General features: G+C 51.1%; 1 protein-coding gene across 1 annotated transcript in view; it reads left to right on the top strand.

The window, feature by feature from the left end:
- The first annotated feature begins 1,095 nt into the window (after positions 1–1,095).
- IFFO2 (intermediate filament family orphan 2) overlaps positions 1,096–24,312 on the top strand; it is a 62,322-nt gene continuing 39,105 nt past the window's right edge. Inside the window, exon 1 of the mRNA XM_038746925.1 lies at positions 1,096–1,808. Coding sequence (XP_038602853.1) covers positions 1,153–1,808 — 656 coding nt within the window. The 5' untranslated portion in view covers positions 1,096–1,152. The remainder of the gene's footprint in view (positions 1,809–24,312) is intronic.

The raw sequence follows: 24,312 nt of genomic DNA, 5'->3' as shown, positions 1-24,312 counted from the left end.
CAGAGCGGGTGGGGGCTATGCAAATAAGCGGGCGGGCACCTCCAAGCGCAGGTCGAGGTGGGCGGGGCTACGCAAATAAGGGGGGCAGGGCCTCTCTAAGCGCAGGTCGAGGCGGGCGGGGCTATGCAAATAAGTGGGCGAGGCCTCCCGAGACGCAGAGTGGGCGGGGGCCATGCAAATAAGTGGGCGGGCCCTTCAGACACAGAGCGAGGTGGGCGGGGCTATGCAAATAAGTGGACGAGGCCTCTCTAAACGCAGAGTGGGTGGGGGCTATGCAAACAAGTGGGCGGGCCCGTCTAAGCTCAGGTCGAGGTGGGCGGGACCATGCAAATAAGGGGGCGGGACACACAGACGAGGTGGGCGGGGGGCTATGCAAATAAGGGGGCGAGGCCTCTCTAGACGCAGAGCGGGTGGGGGCTATGCAAATGAGTGGGCGGGCCCCCCTAAGCGCAGGTCGGGGTGGGCGGGGGCTGTGCAAATAAGAGGGCAGGGCCTCTCCAGACACAGAACAAGGCGGGCGGGGCTATGCAAATAAGGGGGTAGGGGCTCTCTAGACAGAACGAGGTGGGCGGGGCTATGCAAATAAGCGGGCGAGGCCTCCCTAGACGCAGAGCGGGCGGGGGCTATGGAAATAAGCGGGCGGGCCCCTCCAAGCGCAGGTCGAGGTGGGCGGGGCCATGCAAATAAGTGGGCGGGGCCTCCCTAGACGCAGAGCGGGCGGGGGCTATGCAAATAAGAGGGCGGGGCCCTCTAAGCGCATGTGGAGGTGGGCGGGGCCGCGCAAATAAGGGGGGGGCGGGGCCCCTCTAGACACCGAACGAGGCGGTAGGGCTACGCAAATAAGTGGGCGGGGCCTCGTGACGTTGTCGGCGAGGGGCGTGGCCTCGTTTATAAGGGGCGGTCCCGGGGGTTGAGGGCTGCAGTAGGCGGGGCCTCCCGAGGAGAGGGCGGGGCCGGGCGGCATCCCCTTCCCGGCCGCTCTCCGCCGCCGCCGCCACAGCGGCCCTGACGGTCCCGGCTCGCCGCCGCCGCCGCCGCCGCCGTTGCTCCCTCTCCCGCTCTTTCTCCTTCTCCTTGTCCACGTCCCCGCCCGGCCCGGAGCTGGAGCCGCGGGCGGAGGGTCCGCGGGGGCCGGCGGCCCGCAGCCGGCGGATGATGAGCTCGCTGCTGTTCGGGGAGATGGCCCTGGCCCTGGGCTGCCCGCCGGCCCCGGCCCCGTCCCCGGCCCCGGCCCCCCCGGGCTGCCCGTCCCCGGCCCCGCCGGCGGCCCCGGCCCCCGTGACGGCGGCGCTGCGGGACGACCTGGGCTCCAACATCCACCTCCTCAAGGGGCTCAACGTGCGGTTCCGCTGCTTCCTGGCCAAGGTGCACGAGCTGGAGCGGCGCAACCGGCTGCTGGAGAAGCAGCTGGAGCAGCAGCAGAGCGAGCGCGACCGCCGGCTGCGCTACAAGACCTTCTCCCGGGAGCAGGCCGTGCAGACGGGGCCCGGGATCGGGATCGGGATCGGGACCGGGACCGGGACCGGGCCCGACCCGGACGGGGCCCCCCTCTCCTCCTCCTCCGCCTCCTCCTCCTCCGCGCCGCCCTCCTTCCCGCCCGGGCCCGGCCGGCTGCCCGGCACCATCTGGAGCTACCGGCAGGTGCGGCGGACGGGCGGCGGCGGGCTGGAGACGGTGCAGGGCCCCGGCGTGTCGTGGCTGCACCCGGACGGCGTGGGCGTGCAGATCGACACCATCACCCCCGAGATCCGCGCCCTCTACAACGTGCTGGCCAAGGTCAAGCGCGAGCGCGACGACTACAAGAACAAGTGAGTGGCCTCTCCGGGACCGCCCACCCGCTGACCCGGGCCCCGGCGGGCACACCGCCCACCCGCTGACCCGGGCCCCGGCGGGCACACCGCCTTGCCCGCGGGGCCTCCTGCCCGGAACCCCCCCCCCCCCCACTTCTCGGCTTCCTTCTAGTCCCTTTCCCGACCCCCTTCCCGGCTTCCTTCCAGCCCTCCTTCCCGGCTTCCTTCCAAACCCCTTCCCGACTTCCTTCCAGCCTCCCTTCCCGACTCTCTCCAGGCTTCATCCAGTTCCCCTTCCCGGTTTCCTTCCAGCCCCCTTTTCCTGGTTTTCTTCCAGCCCCCCTTTCCCGGTTTTCTTCCAGCCCCCCTTTCCCGGTTTTCTTCCAGCCCCCCTCTCCCGGTTCCCTTCCAGCCCCCCTCTCCCGGTTCCCTTCCAGCCCCCCTCTCCCGGTTCCCTTCCAGCCCCCCTTTCCCGGTTCCCTTCCAGCCCCCCTTTCCCGGTTCCCTTCCAGCCCCCCTTTCCCGGTTCCCTTCCAGCCCCCCTTTCCCGGCTTCCTTCCAGCCCCCCTTTCCCGGCTTCCTTCTAGCCTCCCCTCCCGACTCTTTTCCAGGCTTCCTTCCAAACCGCCTTCCTGGCTTCTTTACAGGGCCCCATCCCGACCCCGTTACCTGTTTCCTTCCAGCTCCCTTTCCCGGCTTCCTTCCAGCCGACCCCCTTCCCGGCTTCCTTCCAGCCCCCCCCCCCCCTTCCCGGCTTCCTTCCAGCCCCCCTTCCCGACCCCTTTCCCTGTTTCCTTCTAGCGCCCCTTCTCTGTTTCCTTCCAGCCCCCCTTCCCAACCCGGAAGCGAGGGGCTCAGCCTCCCGGGGGGGTTGGGTGGGGTGGGGGGCTGCCCCAAAGGGCCCCCCCAGATTCAAATCCCAGGACCTCCCCATCCTCCAGGAGAGTTGGAGGGGCCCACTCCCTCTTCCTTTAAACATCCCTGACTCCCTCCATGCCCTATTCAGGCAGAAATGTCCTTGATGCCTCTGTGGTACCTATCGCACTCTCCCAAGCGCCTAGTACAGTGCTCCTGCTGTGGACACTGTAAGTGCTCAGTCGTGCCTTGGGAAGGTGAGGCCTGGATCCCTAAATGCCGTGGAGTTTTCTCCCTCCTGGCCCCCCCCACTCCTGCTGGGGGCGAGGGGGTTGAGCAGAGCCCGTGGGGAGGGAGGATTTTTCCACTCAAAGCCGTGCCTCTCCACCAGGCTGCTGTCTCTCTTTGTCACTATCCTTCATTCATTCATTCAGTCGCATTTATTGAGCGCTTACTGTGTGCAGAGCGCTGGACTAAGCGCTTGGGAAGTCCAGGTTGGCCACATCTAGAGACGGTCCCTACCCAGCAGCGGGCTCACAGTCTAGAAGGGGGAGACAGACAACAAAACATATTAACAAAATAAATAGAATAAATGTGTACAAGTATAATAGAGTTGCCCCCGGGAGTCGTTGGGGAGGGGAGACTCTTGGTGGGAGGCGGTTGGGAGAGGGAGAAGACCAGCCTATCAATCAATCATATTTATTTTTAATGGCATTTATTAAATGCTTACTATGTTCAAAGCACTGTTCTAAGCGCAGGGGAGGTTATAAGGTGATCAGGTTGTCCCTTCGGGGGGCTCACGGTCTTAATCCCCATTTTACAGATGAGGCATAGAGAAGTGAAGTGACTTGCCCAAAGTCACGCAGCTGACAATTGGCAGAGCCGGGATTTGGCCCCATGACCTCTGACTCCCAAGACCAGGCTCTTTCCACTGAGCCACGGTTTATTGCACGCTTACCGTAATCAGGGCACTGTACTAAGCACTTGGGAGAGTACGGTACAGCAGAGTTGGTGACAGCATAGCGATTGCTGCTGTGTCCCTGATGGGAAGCTGGGTGGGGAAGCGGATGAAGTCTGCGGCAGTGCTCGGAGGAGATGCCTCAGAGAACTGTCGTTGACATTCATTCATTCAGTCGTATTTACTCTGTCTCCCCCTTTTAGACTGTGAGCCCACTGTTGGGTAGGGACCGTCTCTATATGTTGCCAATTTGTACTTCCCAAGCGCTTAGTACAGTGCTCTGCACATAGTAAGCGCTCAATAAATGCAATTGATGATGATGATTTACTGAGCGCTTACTGTGTGCAGAGCACCGTACTTTGGCCCATCACTGCCTTAGCAGTCCATTACGGGTCTCTGGCCTGGATGTATGGATGAATGCATGCGTGAGTTCAACGTGAACTTCGAGATTTTCTCCTATTTCACTGTAATTACATTTTCTTGAAGAGCAGAACGTATGTAGAATGTGGCTGGCGGATGGGGAGGGTCTTTTAATCCCCAATTCAGTAGTTGGTGGTGTCCTGTTTTAGTAGGGCAGAGCAGCCTCACCCGAGCTGCGGAAATCCAGCCCCACAGAGGCAGGCGCAGGCCCTCACGATTGGTCCCGTCAAATCGTGGCATACGTTTTGGGGCCCACTGGACTTGAGACCAGACCGTGAGCCCACTATTGGGTAGGGACCGCCTCTCTACGTTGCCAACTTGGACTTTCCAAGCGCTTAGTCCAGTGCTCTGCACATGGTAAGCGCTCAATAAATACGATTGAATGAATGAATGAAGTGCGGCGTGGTCCCGGAGGCCTGGTGATCTTAGCGGGACTGGACGGTTGGCGGACGGGCCTTCCCCAGGACCGGTTTCGAGCCCGGGGGCGGCCAAACAGCTGCCTCAAGCGGTCCAGCGCCGTTGAAGAGGTCGGGCCGCCGCACTCCCGGTATGGGCCAAAGTCTTCCTCTTTAGCATGTCTGCTTCCTCAGCTGTGTATTTGGCATTGCTTCCTGGTTGGGCCCCAGCTGACACTTCTGTCTACCCGGCGTTTCCTGTGGATAAGATCAGTCCAGCTGCTGCGGCCGAGATTTCGCTTTATTTCTCCTCCTGGCCTAAATGGGGAAGGCGGGGTGGGGAGGCTGCTGCTTGGCTCAGAGGCTGCTGCCTCTGACAGACAATTATCTTACAGACAATTACTCTCCTTCGCTTCAAAGCCTCATTAAAGGCCCATCTCCTCCAAGAGGCCTTCCCTGACTAAGCCCTCCTTTCCTCGTCTCTCACTCCTTTTTGGGTGGCCCTGACTTGCTCCCTCTCCCCACAGCACCTGTATATATGTATATAACAATAATAATGGCATTTGTTAAGCGCTTACTCTGTGCAAAGCACTGTTCTAAGCGCTGGGGGGGGATACGTGATCGGGTTGTCCCATGTGGGGCTCACAGTCAATCCCCATTTTACAGATGAGGTAACCGAGGCTCAGAGGAGTTAAGGGACTTGCCCAAGGTCACACAGCAGACGTGGCAGAGCCGGGATTCGAACCCATGACCTCCGACTCCAAAGCCCTTCTCTTTCCACTGAGCCACGCTGCTTCAATGTGTTTGTACATATTTATTACTCTGTTTTACTTGTACGTATTTAGTCTATTTTATTTTGTTAATATGTTTTGTTGTCTGTCTCCCCCTTCTGTGAGCCCGCTGTTGGGTAGGGGCCGTCTCTATATGTTGCCAACTTGTACTTCCCAAGCGCTTAGTACAGTGCTCTGCACACAGTAAGCGCTCAATAAATATGATTGAATGAATGAATGAATTCACCCCCCCCACAACCCAGCCCCACAGCACTTAGATTCATATCTGTAATTTATTTATATTAATACCTGTCTCCCCCGTAGACTGTAAGCTCATTATGGGCGGGGAATGTGTCTGTTGTTTTACTGTACTCTCCCAAGCACTTGGTACAGTGTTCTGCACACGGTAAGTGCTCAATAAATACGATTGACTGGTGAAGGGTGACTGTCCTAAACCTCCATTCTTTCCTATAACCAGGAGGCCGTGTGTACTTTTTTTATTGTACACAGAGTACCAGAAGTCCTGGTGTTCCCCACTGAGGTTCTCAATAATAATAATAATAGCATTTGTTAAGCACTTACTATGTTTGAGCACAGTTCCTTTTCCATATGGGGCTCACGGTCTAGGAATGGAGCAGGATTTAATCCCCATGTTACAGATGAGGAAACGGAGGCACAGAGAAGTTGTGGCTTACCCAGGGTCACACAGCAGATCAGTATTGGAGCTGGGCGTAGAACCCAAGTCCTCCGGCCTGTGCTCTTCTCACTTCTGAGTAAAAGGGGATGTCTGGAGTTGGAATTCAGGGTTATTACCCCTGTGGCTGGTTCCCGGTTAGTTATTGCCTGGCAGACTGCCCCATTCTCATCTTTTCCCTCCGGGATCAGACTGCAAGATGTCTTCATTTGTTGCGGGGAAGGAGGAGGAGAAGAGAGAGGGGAATTGCCTTGGTGGCCTGCAGACTTTTCTGTGGGAAGCCTCTGCCGAGAGGGTCTCACGACTCAAAAGTGCTCACCCCTGGGGCCCTGGGAATCCAGCCCTGGGAACACTGGTGTCTTTACAGACCCATCCATGAACCCCCTAAACGTCAGCGAGGAAGGGTGCTTCGAGGGGGATCTCTCCCGGTCTTGGGGCATTCTGCTGGGGGGGTAGAGACACAGACTTCAGAACTTGCTGAGCGTCTCTGGGAGGGATTGACTCTCCCTTCACCAATGTTGACGGTGTTGTCATGTCACAGGCTAGTGTTGTGTTTTGGTTTTGTTGTGGTTTCTTTTTTCTCACTGGGTACTAAGGAGATGGAAACACTCGACTGATCATATAGGGAGATGTGCATTGAGCAATGGTGTGCTGAAGTTGCACCTTGGGAGTGGAACATGCAGCTTAGCCCTGTCAGAGTGTTGGAATGAACGCTGGGTTCTGCAGGGCGAGAAGGTGTGTGCCTTTCTCTCCCCCTCCTCCCCTGACCTACTCCCCACTCTCAGATTGCCCCGGGGGTAAAAAGACTTCAGTGTGTCATTAATTTAGCCTTATTTTTTACAGATTGAAAGCAAGTTGCTTTCCAGAGGCAACTGATCTGTTTCTCTGATAACAGGCATCTGAACCTGGCATGATTCTCAAAAGCAAAGGTGCCAACTCATTTGGCTCTCTCGGTTCCCCAGAGCTAGCTGGCCTCTCCACTCCTGAAACTCACCCCCTAGATTCAGGGGTGCGGGGGTGTGTGTGTGTGCGTGCGTGCTTCCAACTGATCATTTCCCTCCTCTCCCTCATTTTCTCCCAAAGTCAGGAGAATTTTGTACTTCTTCAAGGCCCGGAAAATCCTGACAAATGACCGCATGTGCAGAGCACTTTACCACTGCGTACTAAAGTGCCAGGAAAATGCTGTACTCAAGCTGAACCACTGGCAAGGCTGAAAAATGCTGCTATAAAAAGTACCCCAAAAGCCCCAACTTTCTAAAGCTATGTTCCCCGCCCTAGGGAATTTGGGCAAATTTTACTTAAAGGAGTAGGCAGACCTGCTTCGGTTTAAGGCTTCTGGCTTGGTTCGCAGTTTCCCCAGCCCTGGATGAACCATAAGCTCGGGCCTCAATTGTGCTTTATGTAATTTGCCAGGGATTTCAGGCTAAAGTGGGTGAGTGGGACCCACTCAATATCCAAGTATTGTGGATAATTTGCCCGGGCAGACCCATGTCCAGACTTCCCAGCAGTCGCCCCCTCTCCCGGCCTTGGCTCTGGATAGGGCAGCACATCTGGCCTCAATCAGTTATTTGTTTGCTTGGTGCAGGAACTTCTTTGTCCCTTTATGAGACTGACCCCAGAAGGGAAATGGGGTGAGAAATTTGAGATTCCTAAACAAAACTTCCCACTGGAGCCTAAACTCGGCTAAGGGGTACCACACTCTGGGTTTGGGAAAGGGGTTTAGGCTGATGGATTTTTTTTTTTAAATGCTTAACTTCAGGATTAGGTTGGTCTGATGGGAGCACCTACCATGGGCTTTGGAGGAGGCAGGTCTTTCCTATACAATTTCCTCTAATTCTCCAATCCCCCCTCCTCCCCTTACCCTCCAGGTATTCCCTTTCTGATCCCAAGACCCTGGTTCTCTGCTCTGGGCATATAACTAATGGAAGCTCGCCGATGCTGGGCGAGAGATAAATAAGCCCCCAGGACTTGTCCAGACCCTGAGAAATTCTGAAATGTCCTTTCATCTGCCAGGCACCCCCAAGCGATACCTAACCTACTTTTTCCCTCGTAGAGAATTCCACTTGGGACCATATTTCTAGCATCACAGAGACATTTTTGCCTGTTTCTTGTTGCAAACACAGGGCAGGAAAGAGGGCGATAAGCCAATCTGCCGGACATAGCTCCGTCTCACAAAGGGTGAAGGGTGTGTATGTAGCGGGGGGGGTTGGCCCAGGCTGATGGAAAGCCAGACACCCCCATCCACCCCGGTGAACCCCCCACCCTCCCTGGTGAACCTGTTGGGAGACTTTAAAGTGGGGTGTGTCAGCTCAAACCAGGTTCTGCAATCTCCCAGTCTGAAGGCCATTAAAGGATGTTGGCCAACCCTCCTTCTCACCCCTTCTCAAGTCCCAAAGCTGCCATTAAAGCCATCCCCTCGTGTCCCCAACGAGGTGGCCATGGACACCCTTTTGCAATATCACGTGAAAGGACTATAGAAGGACACATATGAACAGCTTCTTTGTGGACATTGGTACTTCCCAAGCGCTTAGTACAGTGCGCTGCACACAGTAAGCGCTCAATAAATGCAGTTGACTGACTGAATGAATGAATGAATGGCAGAGCCGGTGTAGTGGCTGAATACGTCTTTAGGTAGACTTTTTCCCCACCCCCCATCTTGCTTTAGGGTTGCAACATTCTCCTCCCAGAATCCAAGGCCTAAAGATGTCTTTTGAAACAGGATGAATAATAATAATAATAATGATGATGAAGATTGTGCTATTTAAGTTCTTACTATATACCAGGCCCCATACTAAGCACTGGGATGGATACAGGCAAATCGGGTTGGACACAGTCCCCGTCCCACCTGGGGTCACAGTCTCAATCCCCGTTTTACTGATGAGTTAACTGAGGCCCAGAGAAGTGGAGTGACTTGCCCAAGATCACACACAGCAGGCAAGTGGGGTGCCGGGATTTGAACCCAGACCCTCTGATTCCCAGGCCCGGGTTCTTTCCGCAAGGCCACGCTGCTTCAATTTTCTAGACTGCTGCTCGAGGCCAGGCCTTCCAGCTTGGTTGAGCTGCAGGTTTACGAGGAGACAACCAGACCGACTTCTCAAAGGGGTGGTCACATTTTTCCATCTCTCTCTCTCTCTTCCCTCCCTGAATCCTTCCTCTGGATCCCTCTAAAACCCGGCAGAGCGGCCTCGATTCATTTGGGAACAGCCTTCCCAAGGCCTCTGCCCCTTGGCTGAGTTGGAGTTCTGCGCGGTCAGAAATTTGGGAAGGTTTTCAAAGCCCAAGCAGGAGGGAGCTAGCGAAGGCCTGAGTCGAAGAGGAATGAGAGGACAGCTGACACTTAAATTCCTTTCCAATGGAATGTATGGCCTGGTTTGTGTTCGTCTTGCACGGGATGAAGCAACTAGAAAAGAACTAATCGTTAAACAGTTATCTGCTCCTGATTAATAGTTCCTGAATTGTTTTCTGTGGGAGACTCTCTCGCTAATTAATAACGAGCGTCGCAAATTGAAACTCATTAAGGAGGCAGGTGTTAGACCAGTCTGTCCCTCAAACAACGCGATGTGTGTTGAGATGGGCAGGGAACAGAACAAGCCTTGGGAAACAAGGTATTTGAACACACCTAATGTAATAAAGAAGGAATAAGTCGCCTTTGAACATTAATGGGTCATGAGCCAGTGGGCGTGGACCGTCTTTTCATTCAAGATTTCTTTTTTTTGATCGGTGGTATTTATGACTTTCGATAATCTTGGTGAGATGTAATAAATGCTTGGCATGCCTGGTTTCAGGACTGACTGGTAGGTTCTCTCCCTGGTCTCTCCTGCCCACGTCGAGTGGCTCAGAGGATTTAGGATGAAGGGCTAATCGGTCGATCGGTGCACTCGGGAGGGTACAGTATGATAGGGTTTGTAGCCTGTCCACAAGGAGGTTACAGCCTAGAGGGGAGAGATGGAAGGGAAAAGAAATTTTGGAGATGTATGTTAGTGCTGTGGGGCCGAGGGTGGGGTGAATAGCAATCAAGTGCTTCAAGGGTGACACAGAGGGGAGAGGGAGTAGAGGAAATGAGGGCTTAGTTGGAGAAGGCCTCTTGAAGAAGATGTGATTTTAATAAGGCTTTGAAGGTGGGGAAGGTGGCGGTCTATCATATATGAAGGGGAGGAGTTAGGATGGAGGGCAGGCAAGGGGTCATTAAGGTTTTTTCTGAGGTTAGGAATAGATAGAGAATCAGTGTGGCCAAGTGGCTAGAGCTTGGGCCCGAGAGTCAGAAGGACTTGGGTTCTAATCCCGGCTTTGTCACTTGTCTGCTGTACGACTTCGGGCAAGCCATTTAACTTCTCTGTGCCTCATTTACCACATATGTAAAATGGGATTAATACCGTGAGTATTAATGGACTGTGTCCATTCTGATTAGCTCGAATCTACCCCAGGGCTTAGAACATACAGTGCCTGGCACATAGAAACAAATATCATTTAAAAATAGATGAAAGAGGTTCTTTAAAAAAAACCCAAAAAACAAAAAACCCCACCACTATACCCCCACTGCTGGTGTCAGCCTGGACGTTAGCTGGGGAGGGGCCGCTTGGAAAGTGAAAATCCTGAGATCAACCTGAAAGTGTCAAAGTGAATCAGTTAAACTGTGTCTCCAGGGAATTTGTCTGTTATAATGTACTCTCCCAAGCTCTTAGTCCAGTGCTCTGCACACAGTCCACGCTCAATAAATACCATTAATTGATTGATCCAGGGTGCGTCGCTGTGTGTTGGTGACTCTCACGATATTGCTGTGTGTGTGGCGAGCAGGAGGGGGCTGAGGAGGTTCCCACCCTTCTTTAAAAAAATTTTTAAAAGCCTCCCATGATAAGCCACCCGTAATGAGTATGTTTTTGTGTTTTTAGCCATCGTCTGTTGTGTTTTCATCTTACCCTTTCGTCAGTGATCTTGATTTCTAACCACATTTTTGTGTCGTAGAGGACAGGTGGGTCAGACAATAACTGGGGCTAGCTCCCAAGTTAATGTTTCTCCTGGAAGATGATGAGACATTCCGAGCAGTAACATAAAAGAGTTTGGAAGTCCAATTCCTTGAGAAACCTGGATGTGCCGTGAAGAAACCAGTCAGACACCAACCCCGCCGCCCCCCCCCCGAAAAAAAAAACCACGCCAGATATTTTAGAAAAAGAATTCAAATTTGCTGGTGGCAAACCCTGGAGGAATGTTGAAATTTTTCACAAACCTGATAGATTTAAATATCGATAACAGAACGTCTGCATATCAATAGCAAATCGTGTGCATCTTGTCCCTACGCGCACTCCCGTCCAAAAAACCGATATGGTACCGATAGGAGGAGGTGAACTTGGTGCAATTAGAGTAGGTATTTGTCTTAATCAACGCTAGTCATGACTCCAGGATTTCTTTGCGTTTTCCTCCTCTCTTGAGCTTTCTGTTCAAAGTGCTGACGCAGAGATTTCTGGCCTGTAAAGCTAAAGGCAGGCACGTGCCCTGACTAGGTGATGTCTTAGTTTAAAAGGCTTTTGCTGGAAAGAAGCTCCTACAGTAGGGATATGGTTTTGCTCCCTGTTAATTGGCTATCTTAATCGTGCCTATTATTTATGACATCCTGGCTCCTCATGGCCTGTTTACCGCTGAAAGGGAAGCCCAAGTCGTCCTCTTTCATTTTCAGGCTGGCAGACCCAGCAATCTGAGATGTGACTTACACTATTTCCTCGGCTCCGAGGTAGTCTGCTTTGATTTGCTTTTTTTTTTTTTAACCTCTCTGGTTGTAGATATCTTTGTTCCTCTTCCCCGCCACCCCTTAGAGTGTAAGCTACTTATGGGCAGGGAACGTGCCACTTTATTATTCTGTACTTCCCAAGAGCTTGGGTTCGCCACTGCAAATAAGACCTCAATAAATGCATCGCTGCCTTTTAGCTCTCAGTTGGGGGGTAATGGATTTTAGTCTGTGAGTAAGAGCTGTGGGGGAGGGCTCAAGGGTTGAATTATTTAATGCTTCCTGGGGGTCCTGCCGTGAGCTCAGTGGTTGGGTGGTCTGAAACCAACAAGCGTTCTTTTTATCAGCAACTCAGCTGCACCCAGGCCTTCTTTCCTACACTGAACTAAGTCTTTGAAATGGAGTGACTGTTAACTCACCATTCCAGAGGTGTCTTTCCTCCGGAATGGTTTGAAGGGAACTCTCTGAGGAAGAAGAGGTGAACCCTCTATGTGTCACTGTGGCTCTGCAGAGCCTTTGAAAATCAAGATGTTTCCAAACAGAGAGTGGGGACCGGGTATTATCCGCCACTGTGTCTAGTAAAGGAGGGAAGATGAAATGGGACCTAGAAACAAGGTATTTGTAGTCGAGTTTATGGGTAATCATAGGCTGGGCTGTACTGTGCAGTAATACAAGGGTGAGTGCTGGAACGCGTTCTCCCTGAAATAAAAAGTGCCAGAGCCGGGAGCAGCAACCCTTCCCTTCCCTTCCCTTCCCTTCCCTTCCCTTCCCTTCCCTTCCCTTCCCTTCCCTTCCCGTCCCGTCCCGTCCCGTCCCGTCCCGTCCCGTCCCGTCCCGTCCCGTCCCGTCCCGTCCCTTTTTTCCTTTTCCTTTCCCTTTCCTTTCGTCTTCTTTCTCAGTGGTGTGGCAGCATGACATGTCCTTGAGATTTGATTTCTGACTTAATAGCTTTTTCTTCTCTCTAAGTCTTCTTTGGATGAGGAGATGACAATTTATTCTTCAAATTCAGTCCTGCACAAGCTCCCTGTCTTAATAATAACAGTACTACTACTAATAATAATAATTGTGGTATTTTTAAAGCATTGAATGTGTGACAAGTTGCTGGGTTAGTTACAAGATAATCGGGCCTGACACAGTCATTTTCCCACATGAGGCTCACAGGAGGGAGAACAGTTAACCCCAGTTTTACAATGAGGAAACTGAGGCACAGAGAATGAAGCTACCCATCCAAGGTCACATGGCAGGCAAGTGGCAGAGTCCTGATTAGAACCCGGGACATCTGACTTGCAGGCCTGTGCTATTTCCACTAGACCACGCTGCTCCCTAAAATTAAGGGTGGGGGAGTAAATCAGAATCTCATCTCTAATTTGTTCAGGCGTGGTTTCCCTGCTTTCAGATTACCATTAGTTTGGGGGGCTCCAGAGCCGGGGTGGGACCTTCCAGGAAGCTTGCGGCTTCCTCAGCCCCAAGGTTGTATAGTGGTAAGATGTTATCTTGCCCTCTGGAGACCTAGTCATAAATAGATACTGCCAAACCGACAACCTTGAGGACAGAAAATGCTACCCAGTTGAGTCCGGGAGAAGGTTGAGAGTCTGCCTAATTGTGGCTGTCTTCTCTGGCCTTTCCCTCTTCCCCATATTAAGTGTTTGCTCCTCTCCTCCAGTGACACAGTCAGAAGGACCTTGAGAGACCATTAATCCCCTTTTCCTATCTTCAGTCAGAGTCACCATCACTTTTCCCAACCCAGTCTGATGAGAATCTAGTCCATTCTTAACAGAACTGCTCCTTTTTTTTCTTTTAACAGTATTTAAGTGCTTACTTTGTGTCAAACACTGTTCTGAGTTCTGGGATAGATACAAGTTAATTAGGTTGGACACAGTTCCTGTCGCCCATGGGGCTCACAGTCTAAGTAGGAGGGAGAACAGGAGAGCTGAGGCACAGAAAAGTTAAGCCCAGACTCCCAGGAGCACAGAGCATCCTTTAGCTCATCCTGACTCTCCAGTCAATCAATCGTATTTATTGAGTGCTTACTGTGTGCAGAGCACTGTACTAAGCGCTTGGGAAGTACAAGTTGGCAACATATAGAGACGGTCCCTACCCAACAGTGGGCTCACAGTCTAGAAGTAATACTGCCTCTCCAGTGAGGCAGAGAGGAGGCAGTGATCCCATTTCTCAGGTAGAACAATGGAAAAACAGGGAAAAGGCAGAGAGTGAGTTTGGGGCAGAGTTGCACCCAGCCCTAATAATAATAATGATACTAATTGTGATATTTGTTAAGCACTTACTGTGAGCCAAGCACTGTGCTATGTGTTGAAGTATGTATGAGCTAATCAGGTTGGACATAGTCCCTGTCCCACTTGGGGCTAAAGTTTAAAAGGGAGGGGGAACAGGTACTTAATCTCCATTTTACAGATGAGAAAACTGAGGCCCAAATAAATGAAGTGACTTGCCCAAGGTCACCCAGCAGGCCAGTGGAGGGGCCGGGATTAGAACTCAGGTAAACTGGCTCCCAAGCCTGGCAGTTTCAGTCTGGCCTTGCAGCAGTCTCTCTCTGGGGGACTCGCTGCTCCCGTAAATGGTAGCAAGCGGGGGAAACTTGGGACCTTGCATGAAGCTCCAGAGGAGATGGTAAGAGACGCTGAGGAGGGAATCCTGCTCTGCTCCTGACCCGAAGTACTTGCATGGCAGCGGGGCTTGCTTCCGGTAGGGTTGAGGAAAATGGCCTTTCTCACAGTTAAGGGCCTGAATAATGCCCTTGTTACCAAGGAGACAGACTCCGGGCCGCCATTAGGAAAGGCTCTTGGGGGAGTTGGGCTACTAGGGGTCAGGCCGGTTTTTTCTGCCCTCTCTAGCCAATGTCCTCCACTCTCCAGTCCCCTCCACCCCCCACCAAACACACACACACTCCAGTTCTTCCTAGCCTATTCAGGACAGCTTCCCCCTCCCCACAGAGAACCAGAACTGGGCATCCATCCCGATTGCGGGATTCAGCACGTCTCCTCAGCACATCTCATCAGCACACACTCGGATGGAGGGAAATAATTACTGTCCAGTTCTTTCCCAATCGTTCACTGGTTGAGCACGGGTTCCGAGAGCTCTGGAGGTAGATTTTTGTCGTGAAAATTATCTCTCTGATCAGGGAACGTGTCAACCAACTCTGTTACACTGTACTCTCCCAATTTCTTAGTACAGTACTCTGCATATGGAAAGCACTAAGTAAATATGATTGATAAAGCCGGATGTTCAGCTACTTCGGCAGTTTTAGATATTTTTCCAAATGCCCAGAATTGTGATATTTGTTTAAGCGCTATGTGTCAAGAACTCCTAAGCATTGGGGAAGGTTACAAGATAATCAAGATCTCCAGTTTTTCCCCTCAAGCCTAGCCACGGCAAGAGCTCTGAAGGCAAGCTGAGAACTGCTTTGGATTCGCTGTGGGTCTTTGGGCAAGTGACAACTTCTCTGGGCTTCAGTTTCCCCGTCTGTGAAATAGATCGATTAATCCCCCAAGAAGATGAATGAGGTGATGTGGGTGAAACCCTTGACGTGGTTTGGGAGAAAGGTGGTAGATAAACCAAGCTATTATTGTTGTTGGTTTTACTGAGTTGATGTGAAAATGGGTCCTAGTTTAGGGTTTCACTTGAAAACAAAGCCATATTGTATAGGCTGCTGCCCTCTGACTGACTGAAACCCAAGTTAATAATCCCCTACTAATGGAAAACTGAGGTGAAACCAGAGAGAGCTGGATTTCCAGGAATGTGGAGGCCTGACTCCCATTCAGCTCTCTTCCCCATCATGGAACAGGAAGACAAGCCGCCCCCAAACCACGGCAACAGACAATGTCTTTGCCTCCCTGAAACTTAAAAAAAAAAACAACAAAAAACCAAGGTGCCCCAGTCATAAACTGGTCTGAACAAAGCTTACTGCTTTGGGAATTTAATAACTTGAATTCCTCTTCTGCCTAAGGTGCAAAATGATGTCAAATCTTTTGTCTGTGTGCTCTAAGGTGGGTGGGTAAATGATGGACCCACGGATGTCTTGGGAGTGAGTCAGAGGCACTGGAAGAGGGATAATTGGGTGGTTGTGGCCTTGCAACTGAGTTGATTGGAGGCATGGTATGTTTTGACAGTGCGAAGTTGGTGGTGCCTGCACAATGCCCGACTGTGTGGTGGAGGTGAACGCCTCTGGCCCTTCAGAGCGGAGCCAGGCCACCCCTCCGGCAGCTCTCTGGGCCGGGTTTAGTCCTGCAGCACCTCCTGTTGTGCGCCTTCCCTCCGTGGCAATTTGGGTTTCCAGGCCACTCCGCGACCCCAAGCCTGAGATCGAAAGTGTTCTGCTCTGAGAATCAGCACGGCGGAGTGGGTAGAGAGCAAGCGTGGGAGTCAAAAGGTCATGGGTTCTAATGCCGGCTCTGCCACTTGTTTGCTGTGTGGCAGATCCAGGATTAGAACCCAGGTCTTCTGAATGGGTCTTCTGACCAGGTTTCACTGCTTCATCTTGATCTTGTAATAATAATAACAATGATGATGATGGTATTTGTTAAGCGCTTACTATGTGCAAAGCACTGTTCTAACCGCTGGGGGGGATACAAGGTGATCAGGTTGTCCCATGTGGGGCTCACAGTCTGAATCCCCATTTTACAGATGAGGGAACTGAGGCACAGAGAAGTGAAGTGACTTGCCCAAAGTCACACAGCTGACAATTGGCGGAACTGGGATTTGAACCCGTGACATCTGACTCCAAAGCCCATGCTCTTTCCACTGAGCCACGCTGCTTCTCCAGTATCTACCTCAGTGCTTAGTGCAATGCCAAGCACCTAGTCAGTGCTTAACAGATACAATTATTATTACTACAACTCCCCGTTACATCTTCTGTCCTTTGTTCTACTTCCCTGGTCAAGAGTCCTTCAGGTAATAATAATGGCATTTATTAGGCACTTACTATGTGCAAAGCACTGTTCTAAGTGCTGGGTAGGTTACAAGGTGATCAGGATGTCCCACAGGGGGCTCACAGTCTTAACCCCCATTTTACAGATGAGGGAACTGAGGCGCAGAGAAGTTAAGTGACTTGCCCAAGGTCACACAGCTGACAAGTGGCGGAGCCGGGATATGAACCCGTGACCTCTGACTCCAAAGCCCGTGCTTTTTCCACTCTGAGAAGCAGCATGGCTCAGTGGAAAGACCCCGGGCTTGGGAGTCAGAGGTTGTGGGTTCTAATCCTGGGTCCGCCACTTGTCAGCTGTGTGACTTTGGGCAAGTCACTTCTCTGTGGCTCAGTTACCTCATCTGTAAAATGGGGATTAAGACTGTGAGCCCCATGTGGGACAACCTGATTGCCTCGTATCCCCACCAGCGCTTAGAACAGTGCTTGGCACATAGTCAGTGCTTAACAAATACCATCATCATTATTATTATATTATTATTATCTGTCTCTCCACCTGCCTCCAGGGAGGACCGCAGCAGCCACACAACCCGATCCATTTCCTACCTTCCTCGGCTATCCCTCCCCACCCCGACACCTCCTCGTGAGTCTCGCCGTTTGCAAGCGCTGCTTCATGTAGAACCTCAATCCTCCGTGCTGCAATTTTATCCCATTACTTTTCAGAAAATGGGCTAGTGGGAAGACTATGTGCCTAGGAGTCAGAGGATCTGGCTTCTAATCCTGGCTCTACCACTTACCCATTGTTTGACCTTGGGCAAATCACTTCACTTCTCTGCGCCTCAGTATCATTAACTGTAAAATGGGGTTTCAACATCTGTTCTCCCTCCTACGTAGACTGTGAGCTCCATGTGGGACAGGGATTGTGACTGACTTAACTTGTATCAACCCCAGCACTTAGAGCAGTGCTTGTCACATAGCGAGAGCTTAACAAACACCAAAGAAACTCCACGGTGTCTAAACAAAAAGGGATCTGGAGACCGTCATTATAATCACCTTTTATGTTGTATTTCCAAGCACCTCTTCTCACTTTTCCCTGCCCTCCCTCCACTTCAAGCCTTCAGAGTACAATAATCCATAAACCTTCTTTATGGTCTAGCATGCAACTGATGCCTGCTGGGATCCAGGCTTTATATCGAGGGGACTGACCTAGGTGAGATCTCAGGCCTTTCTTTTGGATGTTTGAGCTGAGAATCTGTGGGGTTTAGGGATGGGATTAGAGCAAAACAGTTTTAAGGTTGTTGGTTTCCAGTCCCTTTAAACCATGAGGTCCCATCTCTCCCACCCTGGTCCTTCCCAAACAGGTGTCCTGGGGAATAAAAGCAGCCGGCTCCACAAAAGCCTTCCTGCGACTCGCTGGCAACAGATCACTACGGTGTCCCTCACACACCCTGATGATTTAATGAGCAGCATCTGGGCTTGAGGCTAGTTATGGGCAGGGGACGTGTCTGCTAATTCCGCTGTATTATACTCTCCCAAGCACTCAGTAGAGTTCTCTGTGCATAGTAAGCGCTTAGTAATTACTGTTGATGGATTGATTGGCGGGATCCCGAAGTGCTGTCCTGGCCTTATGATCCCAGCCAGGCCTCCTCCTTGGACACGGGGCTCCCTACGGTGCATCCCCAAGGGGCTGGAACTTTGGCCCGGAAAGGGCAGTTTCCTATAATCCTGAATTCTCTGCTGAATTGGTTGCCCTTGAGTAATCCAAGGGAATTTCCAATATTAATAATCATTGCGGTATTGGTTAAGCACTGACTAGGTGTTGAGCATTGTGCTAAGTGCCGTAGAAGGAACAATCACATCAGACACAGTCCCTGTCCCACATGGAGCTCACAATCTAAGGGAGAGAGAACAGGGATTCTTTTTTTTTTGTTTTTAAGTGGTTACTGTGGGCCAAGCACTGTACTCAGCACTGGGGGAATTGCAAGACAGTCGGGTCAGACTGTGTCTCCTGTCCCACGCAGCACTCACAGTCTAAGTGGGAGGGAGAACAGGGATTGAACCCCCGCTTTACAGATGAGGAAATGGAGGCTCAGAGAAGTTAAGTGACTTGCCCAAGGTCACCAGCAGGCAAGGGACAGAGCTGAAAATAGGACCTAGGTCTCCTGACTGCCAGCCCTATGTTATTTCCACTAGGCCATGGTGCTCCTCTAGGGCTTTCTCTCCCTACCAGCCATCCAAAATCATCTCCCCACCCTCATTCCCTTCCAAATGCAGGGGGTGGCCAGCTCTGGACAAGTATCGATTCTCCGTGCTGGGCCCGGGTGGTAGCTTTGGATTTCACTGTTTCAGGAGTGCCATGTGATGCTGCCCGATGCTCCTGCGGCTTCGGCTTCGGCATCGGCATCCGATGAAGTCATTGTTTCTCCCAGCATCCCTGAGGCCGGCCCCAAGCCTTAGGATTCAGGTTTTAACCCTCTGCCCTGATCGGCCCTTGAATCTGGCTTGAGGGAGGCTGCTAGGATCGGGCTGCTGGGATCGCACATAAAAAGGGAAACTCACAGTTCCTTTCCCCAGGTAGTAGTCCTCTAAACTGTGAGCCCATTGTGGGTAGGGATGGTGTCTCTTTATTGTATTGTACTTTATTGCTGTATTGTACTTTCCAAGTGCTTAGCAGAGTGCTTTGCCCACAGTAAGTGCTCAATAAATAGGATTGAATGGATATTATTTCCCACAATCATCTATGAGAACTGCAGCCTGAGTTTAATTAACCGGGCCTGTTCTCCCCTAGACTCCTTCTTGTTGAAGTAAAGCCAGCTGCTGAAAAAGACTAGTAGAGTGCTCGAAAGTGTTGGGACTTGGACTTCCCTGGCTTCTATCCTTGCTAGATTGTGCTTTTTCCCCAAACAATTCATCTCGTTGTTCACCTCCCAAATCAGGTCCTGGAAACCAAAACCACACTCTAGAGTAGGTGAAGAGCCATAGGGGTATCCTAGTCTAGTGTCTGGACTGAAGCTTTTCCACCATTCTAGACCGGGGACTTGATCATCATCATCACTCACATCTTCACTTTCCCGTTCCAGAGTGTTGTTTGTCTGGAGATTCATTCATTCATTCATTCGATCGTATTTATTGAGCGCTTACTGTGTGCAGAGCACTGTACTAAGCACTTGGGAAGTACAACTTGGCAACAAATAGAGACGGTCCCTACCCAACAGCGGGCTCACAGTCTAGAAGGGGGAGACAGACAACAAAACAAAACATATTAACAAAATAAAATAAATAGAATAAATATGTACAAGTAAAATAGAGTAATAAATATGTACAAACATATATATACAGGTGCTGTGGGGATGGGAAGGAGGTAAGGTGGGGGGGGGATGGGGAGAGGGAGAAGGGGGAGAGGAAGAAGGGGGCTCAGTCTTGGAAGGCCTCCTGGAGGAGGTGAGCTCTCAGTAGGGCTTTGAAGGGAGGAAGAGAGCTAGCTTGACGGATGTGTGGAGGGAGGGCATTCCAGGCCAGGGGGAGGACGTGGGCTGGGGGTCGACGGCGGGATGGGCGAGAACGAGGCACAGTGAGGAGATTAGCGGCAGAGGAGCGGAGGGTGCGGGCTGGGCTGGGGAAGGAAAGAAGGGAGGTGAGGTAGGAGGGGGCAAGGGGATGGACAGCCTTGAAGCCGAGGGTGAGGAGTTTTTGCCTGATGCGTAGGTTGACTGGTAGCCACTGGAGATTTTTGAGGAGGGGAGTAACATGCCCAGAGCGTTTCTGCACAAAGACAATCCGGGCAGCAGCATGAAGTACAGATCCAAACCGCCACTCTGTGGCTATGACCAGCGAATCTGCAGTTATGAAATTGCTAAGCCAAGTGGTTCAAACTCAGCAGTTCTCTAGCGTCCTTGGCAAAGAAGTCCTGCAACCATTTTTATCCGTCCTCTTCTTCCTGTTCCTCCTTCCCAAATCCATGTCAAACCAGCAGCAGTTTTCCCTCTTTTACAATCAGTCATTCAGTCAATCGGATTGATTGAGCATCTACTGTGTGCAGCAGAGTTGATGGATGTGTCCCTGTCCACGGCGAGCTTACGGTCTCAACTGCTGTCACAATTTCTTAGTACAAACGTCGGGATCAGAGTAAACTCTGATTGTCATGGTGTTTGGAAATATACCCAAAATGCAAATGATGAGGTCCCTGGCCTTGAGGAGTTTGGAGGAAATTTAACCCATTATGCCATATTGCTTCTTGTAAATTATGCTTCCAAATGGGATGGAATTGACATCTCTGGGAATAATCTTTTGAATCCCAGTCTGAGCCACCGCAGCTCAAGTTTCTACCCTTGAGCAGTGCCAGCTGACGCACAGTACTGCGAAATTCAGTGAGATTGGGCTTGCTGCAAGTAATTTTTTTTTCCGCTGCTTGCCTCTTCAGTGACAAGTTGGTGCCATTTGTTTGCCAGCAGTGGAGAAATAATATTGAATGCCTGGTCTGCGCTCAACTGGAGAGATGCTTAATGGGTCTCTAAGAAGCCTCATCTCTCCCCTCAGCTCCCCCTGAAAGCTTAATGAGGAAAATGTGGAGGTTGGTTTTCTTTTATTTCAGAGGTTCTGCTCCTCTCCTCAGGGACCTATGACGTGCGTCCCCTCCGGGACCAAGTAAGAGTTCCAAGAGAAGGAGCATGGCGTAGTGGATAGAGCATGGATTTGGGAGTCAGAAGGTCATGGGTTGTAATCCCAGCTCTGCCACTTGTCTGCTGTGTGACCTGGGGCAAGTCACTTCGCTTCTCTGTGCTTCAGTTACCTAATCTGTAAAATGGGGATTGAGACTGTGAGCCCCACGTGGGACAAGGGACTATATCCTACCTGGTTTGCTCGTATCCACCCCGGCGCTTAGAACAGTGCCTGGCACATAGGAAGAGCTTAATAAATACCGTAATTATTGTTGTTATTTCCAAGAAAATAGACTGATCGGTGGGAGATAGGGGTTGGAAGGTGGTCAGGACAGAGGTCGGAGGTGGTGCTGAACAGCCCAGGGTGCGGAAACTTCCGTGGCAGATGTTTGTCGCAAAGGCAGGAGTTCAAATCCTGGCCCTTCCTGCCAGCAGTCCGGGCATTCCTGGGCCCTCCATCCTAATTTGTCTGAGACCTCATCAGTGAGATTTGGAGTTGAAGGGGGACTTGGTCTGACTCTAATGGGGCACTGGAAGGAGAGGCCTCATGGCCACAGCTAAGGCAACTGTAGACTGTAATCTCGTCGTGGGCAGGGAATGTGTCTGTTATTGTATTGCCCTCTCCCATTCGCTTAGTACAGTGCTCTGCACACAGTAAGTGCTCAATAAATGCAATTGGATGAGTGAATAAACTGCCCTAACGAGCTGTATCTGGTGTCTGGATTTAGTGGTCACGAGGACCTGGGGCTGATACGGACTGAGGGTAGGAAAGCGTTAAACGTCAGGTGAGAGAAATCTTTTCTGCCTGCTTTCTGAGCGCCTTCTGCCCACAAGATGTTCACCGGCCATGTGACTTTGTCTTCTTTGGCCATCTGGTCAATCAAAACCTGACACCAAAGCCCATCTGGTGCTTGGAAACACCCCTCTGTAGCCTCGGCAGGAGACGGGATCAAGGAAGGAACTTCTAGAGTTGTTTCAGGGATGCCTGACCCGGATGGCTGAGGAAGAAGGGGTGGGTGGGTTGGGGGGAGTCAACTTTTCGATGGGAGCACAACGAGAGACTGCCCCCCGAACCCCCCAGTTAAAAAGCGGGGAGAGAAAGACAGCTATTCACTGGAAACTTAGAACCCAGGGGAGTTTGATTATCATTATTTTTATTAGTAGTAGTAATAATAATACTACTAGATGACTAGAATTTATTGGTCCTGTTAAGTGCTTACTATAAGGCTCCGGTTTAAGGGGCAGGGAGAACAAATATTGAATTCCCATTTTAAAGAGGAAACTGAGACCCAGTGAAGTGACTTCATTCATTCATTCATTCAATCAGTCGTATTTATTGAGTGCTTACTGTGTGGACAGCACTGTACTAAGCGCTTGGGAAGTACAAGTTGGCAACATCTAGAGACAGTCCCTACCCAGCAGTGGGCTCACAGTCTAGAAGGGGGAGACAGAGAACAAAACGAAACATATTAACAAAATAAAATAAATAGAATAAATATGTACAAATATACATATATACAGGTGCTGTGGGGAGGGGAAGGAGGTAAGGCCGGGAGGATGAGGAGGGGGAGGGGAAGGAGGGGGTGACTTACCAATGGTCACCCATCTGGCAACTGGCAGAGTCGCGATTTGAACCCAGGTCCCCGGAATCCCAGACCCGGGCCCTTTCCACTAGGCCATGCTGTTTCTCTGGATCGTGGGGGCCAGCAGGAATCTGGGGGTGAGTTGCATGGCATTCTTAGTCAGTGGTATCCTTCCCACTTCCCAAAGGCTGTCTTGTTCCTCCTGTTAGCCTTGACTCATTTTCCCCCTGGCATTTGGGGTCAGCCTGTCTAGTCTCACGTGTGGCCTAAGGATTAGATCTTGGGAGAGTCAAGTCCCTGAACGAGTTCAGAGCCAAGGGTCAGTAGGTTTCATCCTGGCTGAAACATCATAATAATAATAATAATGATAGTGTTTGTAAAGTGCTATGTGCCATGCACTGTTCTAAGCACTGGGGTAGGTACGGGTTAATCAGGTTGGACACATTCCCTGTCCCACATGGAGCTCACAGTCTAAATAGGAGGGAGAACAGGTATTGAATCCTCATTTTACAGTTGAGGAAACTGAGGCACAGAGAAGTTATCACTAGCCCAAGGTCACACAGCAGGCTTTGATTAGAACCCAGGTCCTCTGACTCCCAGGCTGGATGACCTTATATCTACCCCAGTGTTTAGCACAATTTTTGGCACAGAGTGAGTGCTTAACAGATTCCCTAATTATAATTATTATTGCCCCCAATTCCCGATAATCTCCCTGTGCAAGATGCCCACCGAGTAGCACCCATATGGGCACACATTTGAGTTATTTTCCTCCAGAGCTAGGCTTTATGTGTTTTTGGCCCATTTACACATTCCCCTCCTGGCAGGAGCTTCTGGAGGTGGCAGTGCTGTGTTTTCTGTCAGTCAGTCGTATTTCTTGAGCGCTTACCGTGTGCTGAGCACTGTACTAAGTGTTTGAGAGAATGCAATATAGCAATGTAACAGACACATTCTGTGCAGTGAGGGAAAACAGTTTAAACAATGAATGCCTGGGCTGTTTCCCATTGTCTGGCAGCTTGTTTCTCCCCGCCCCAGAGAACCGTGGATTAACTTGTTGCGGGCAGGGAACGTTTCTGCCAATTCTGTTGTATTACACCCTCCCAACTGCTTAGTACAGTGCTCTGCAAGCAGTTAGCACTAAATAAATACCATTGATTGATTATTATTGTATAATTGTTTTTATGTAATAAAAATGATGCTATTTGTCAAGCACGTACTACGTGCTAAGCACTGTACTAGAGAAGCAGCGTGGCTCAGCGGAAAGAGCCCAGGCTTTGGAGTCAGAGGTCATGGGTTCAAATCCCAGCTCCACCAATTGTCAGCTGTGTGACTTTGGGCAAGTCACTTCATTTCTCTGGGCCTCAGTTCCCTCATCTGTAAAATGGGGATTAAGACTGTGAGCCCCCTGTGGGACAACCTGATCACCTTGTACCTCCCCAGCGCTTAGAACAGCGCTTTGCACATAGTAAGTGCTTAATAAATGCTATTACTATTATTATTACTAAACACAGGGTTAGATACAAGATAATCAGGTTGGACATAGTGCCTGTCCCTCAATGGGCTCACAGTCTAAGTAGGAGGGAGAAAAGAGAGA

Source organism: Tachyglossus aculeatus, chromosome 5, assembly GCF_015852505.1.
Source record: "Tachyglossus aculeatus isolate mTacAcu1 chromosome 5, mTacAcu1.pri, whole genome shotgun sequence".
Classification (NCBI taxonomy): Eukaryota; Metazoa; Chordata; class Mammalia; order Monotremata; family Tachyglossidae; genus Tachyglossus; species Tachyglossus aculeatus.
This window is presented reverse-complemented; position numbering and strand designations above follow the sequence as displayed.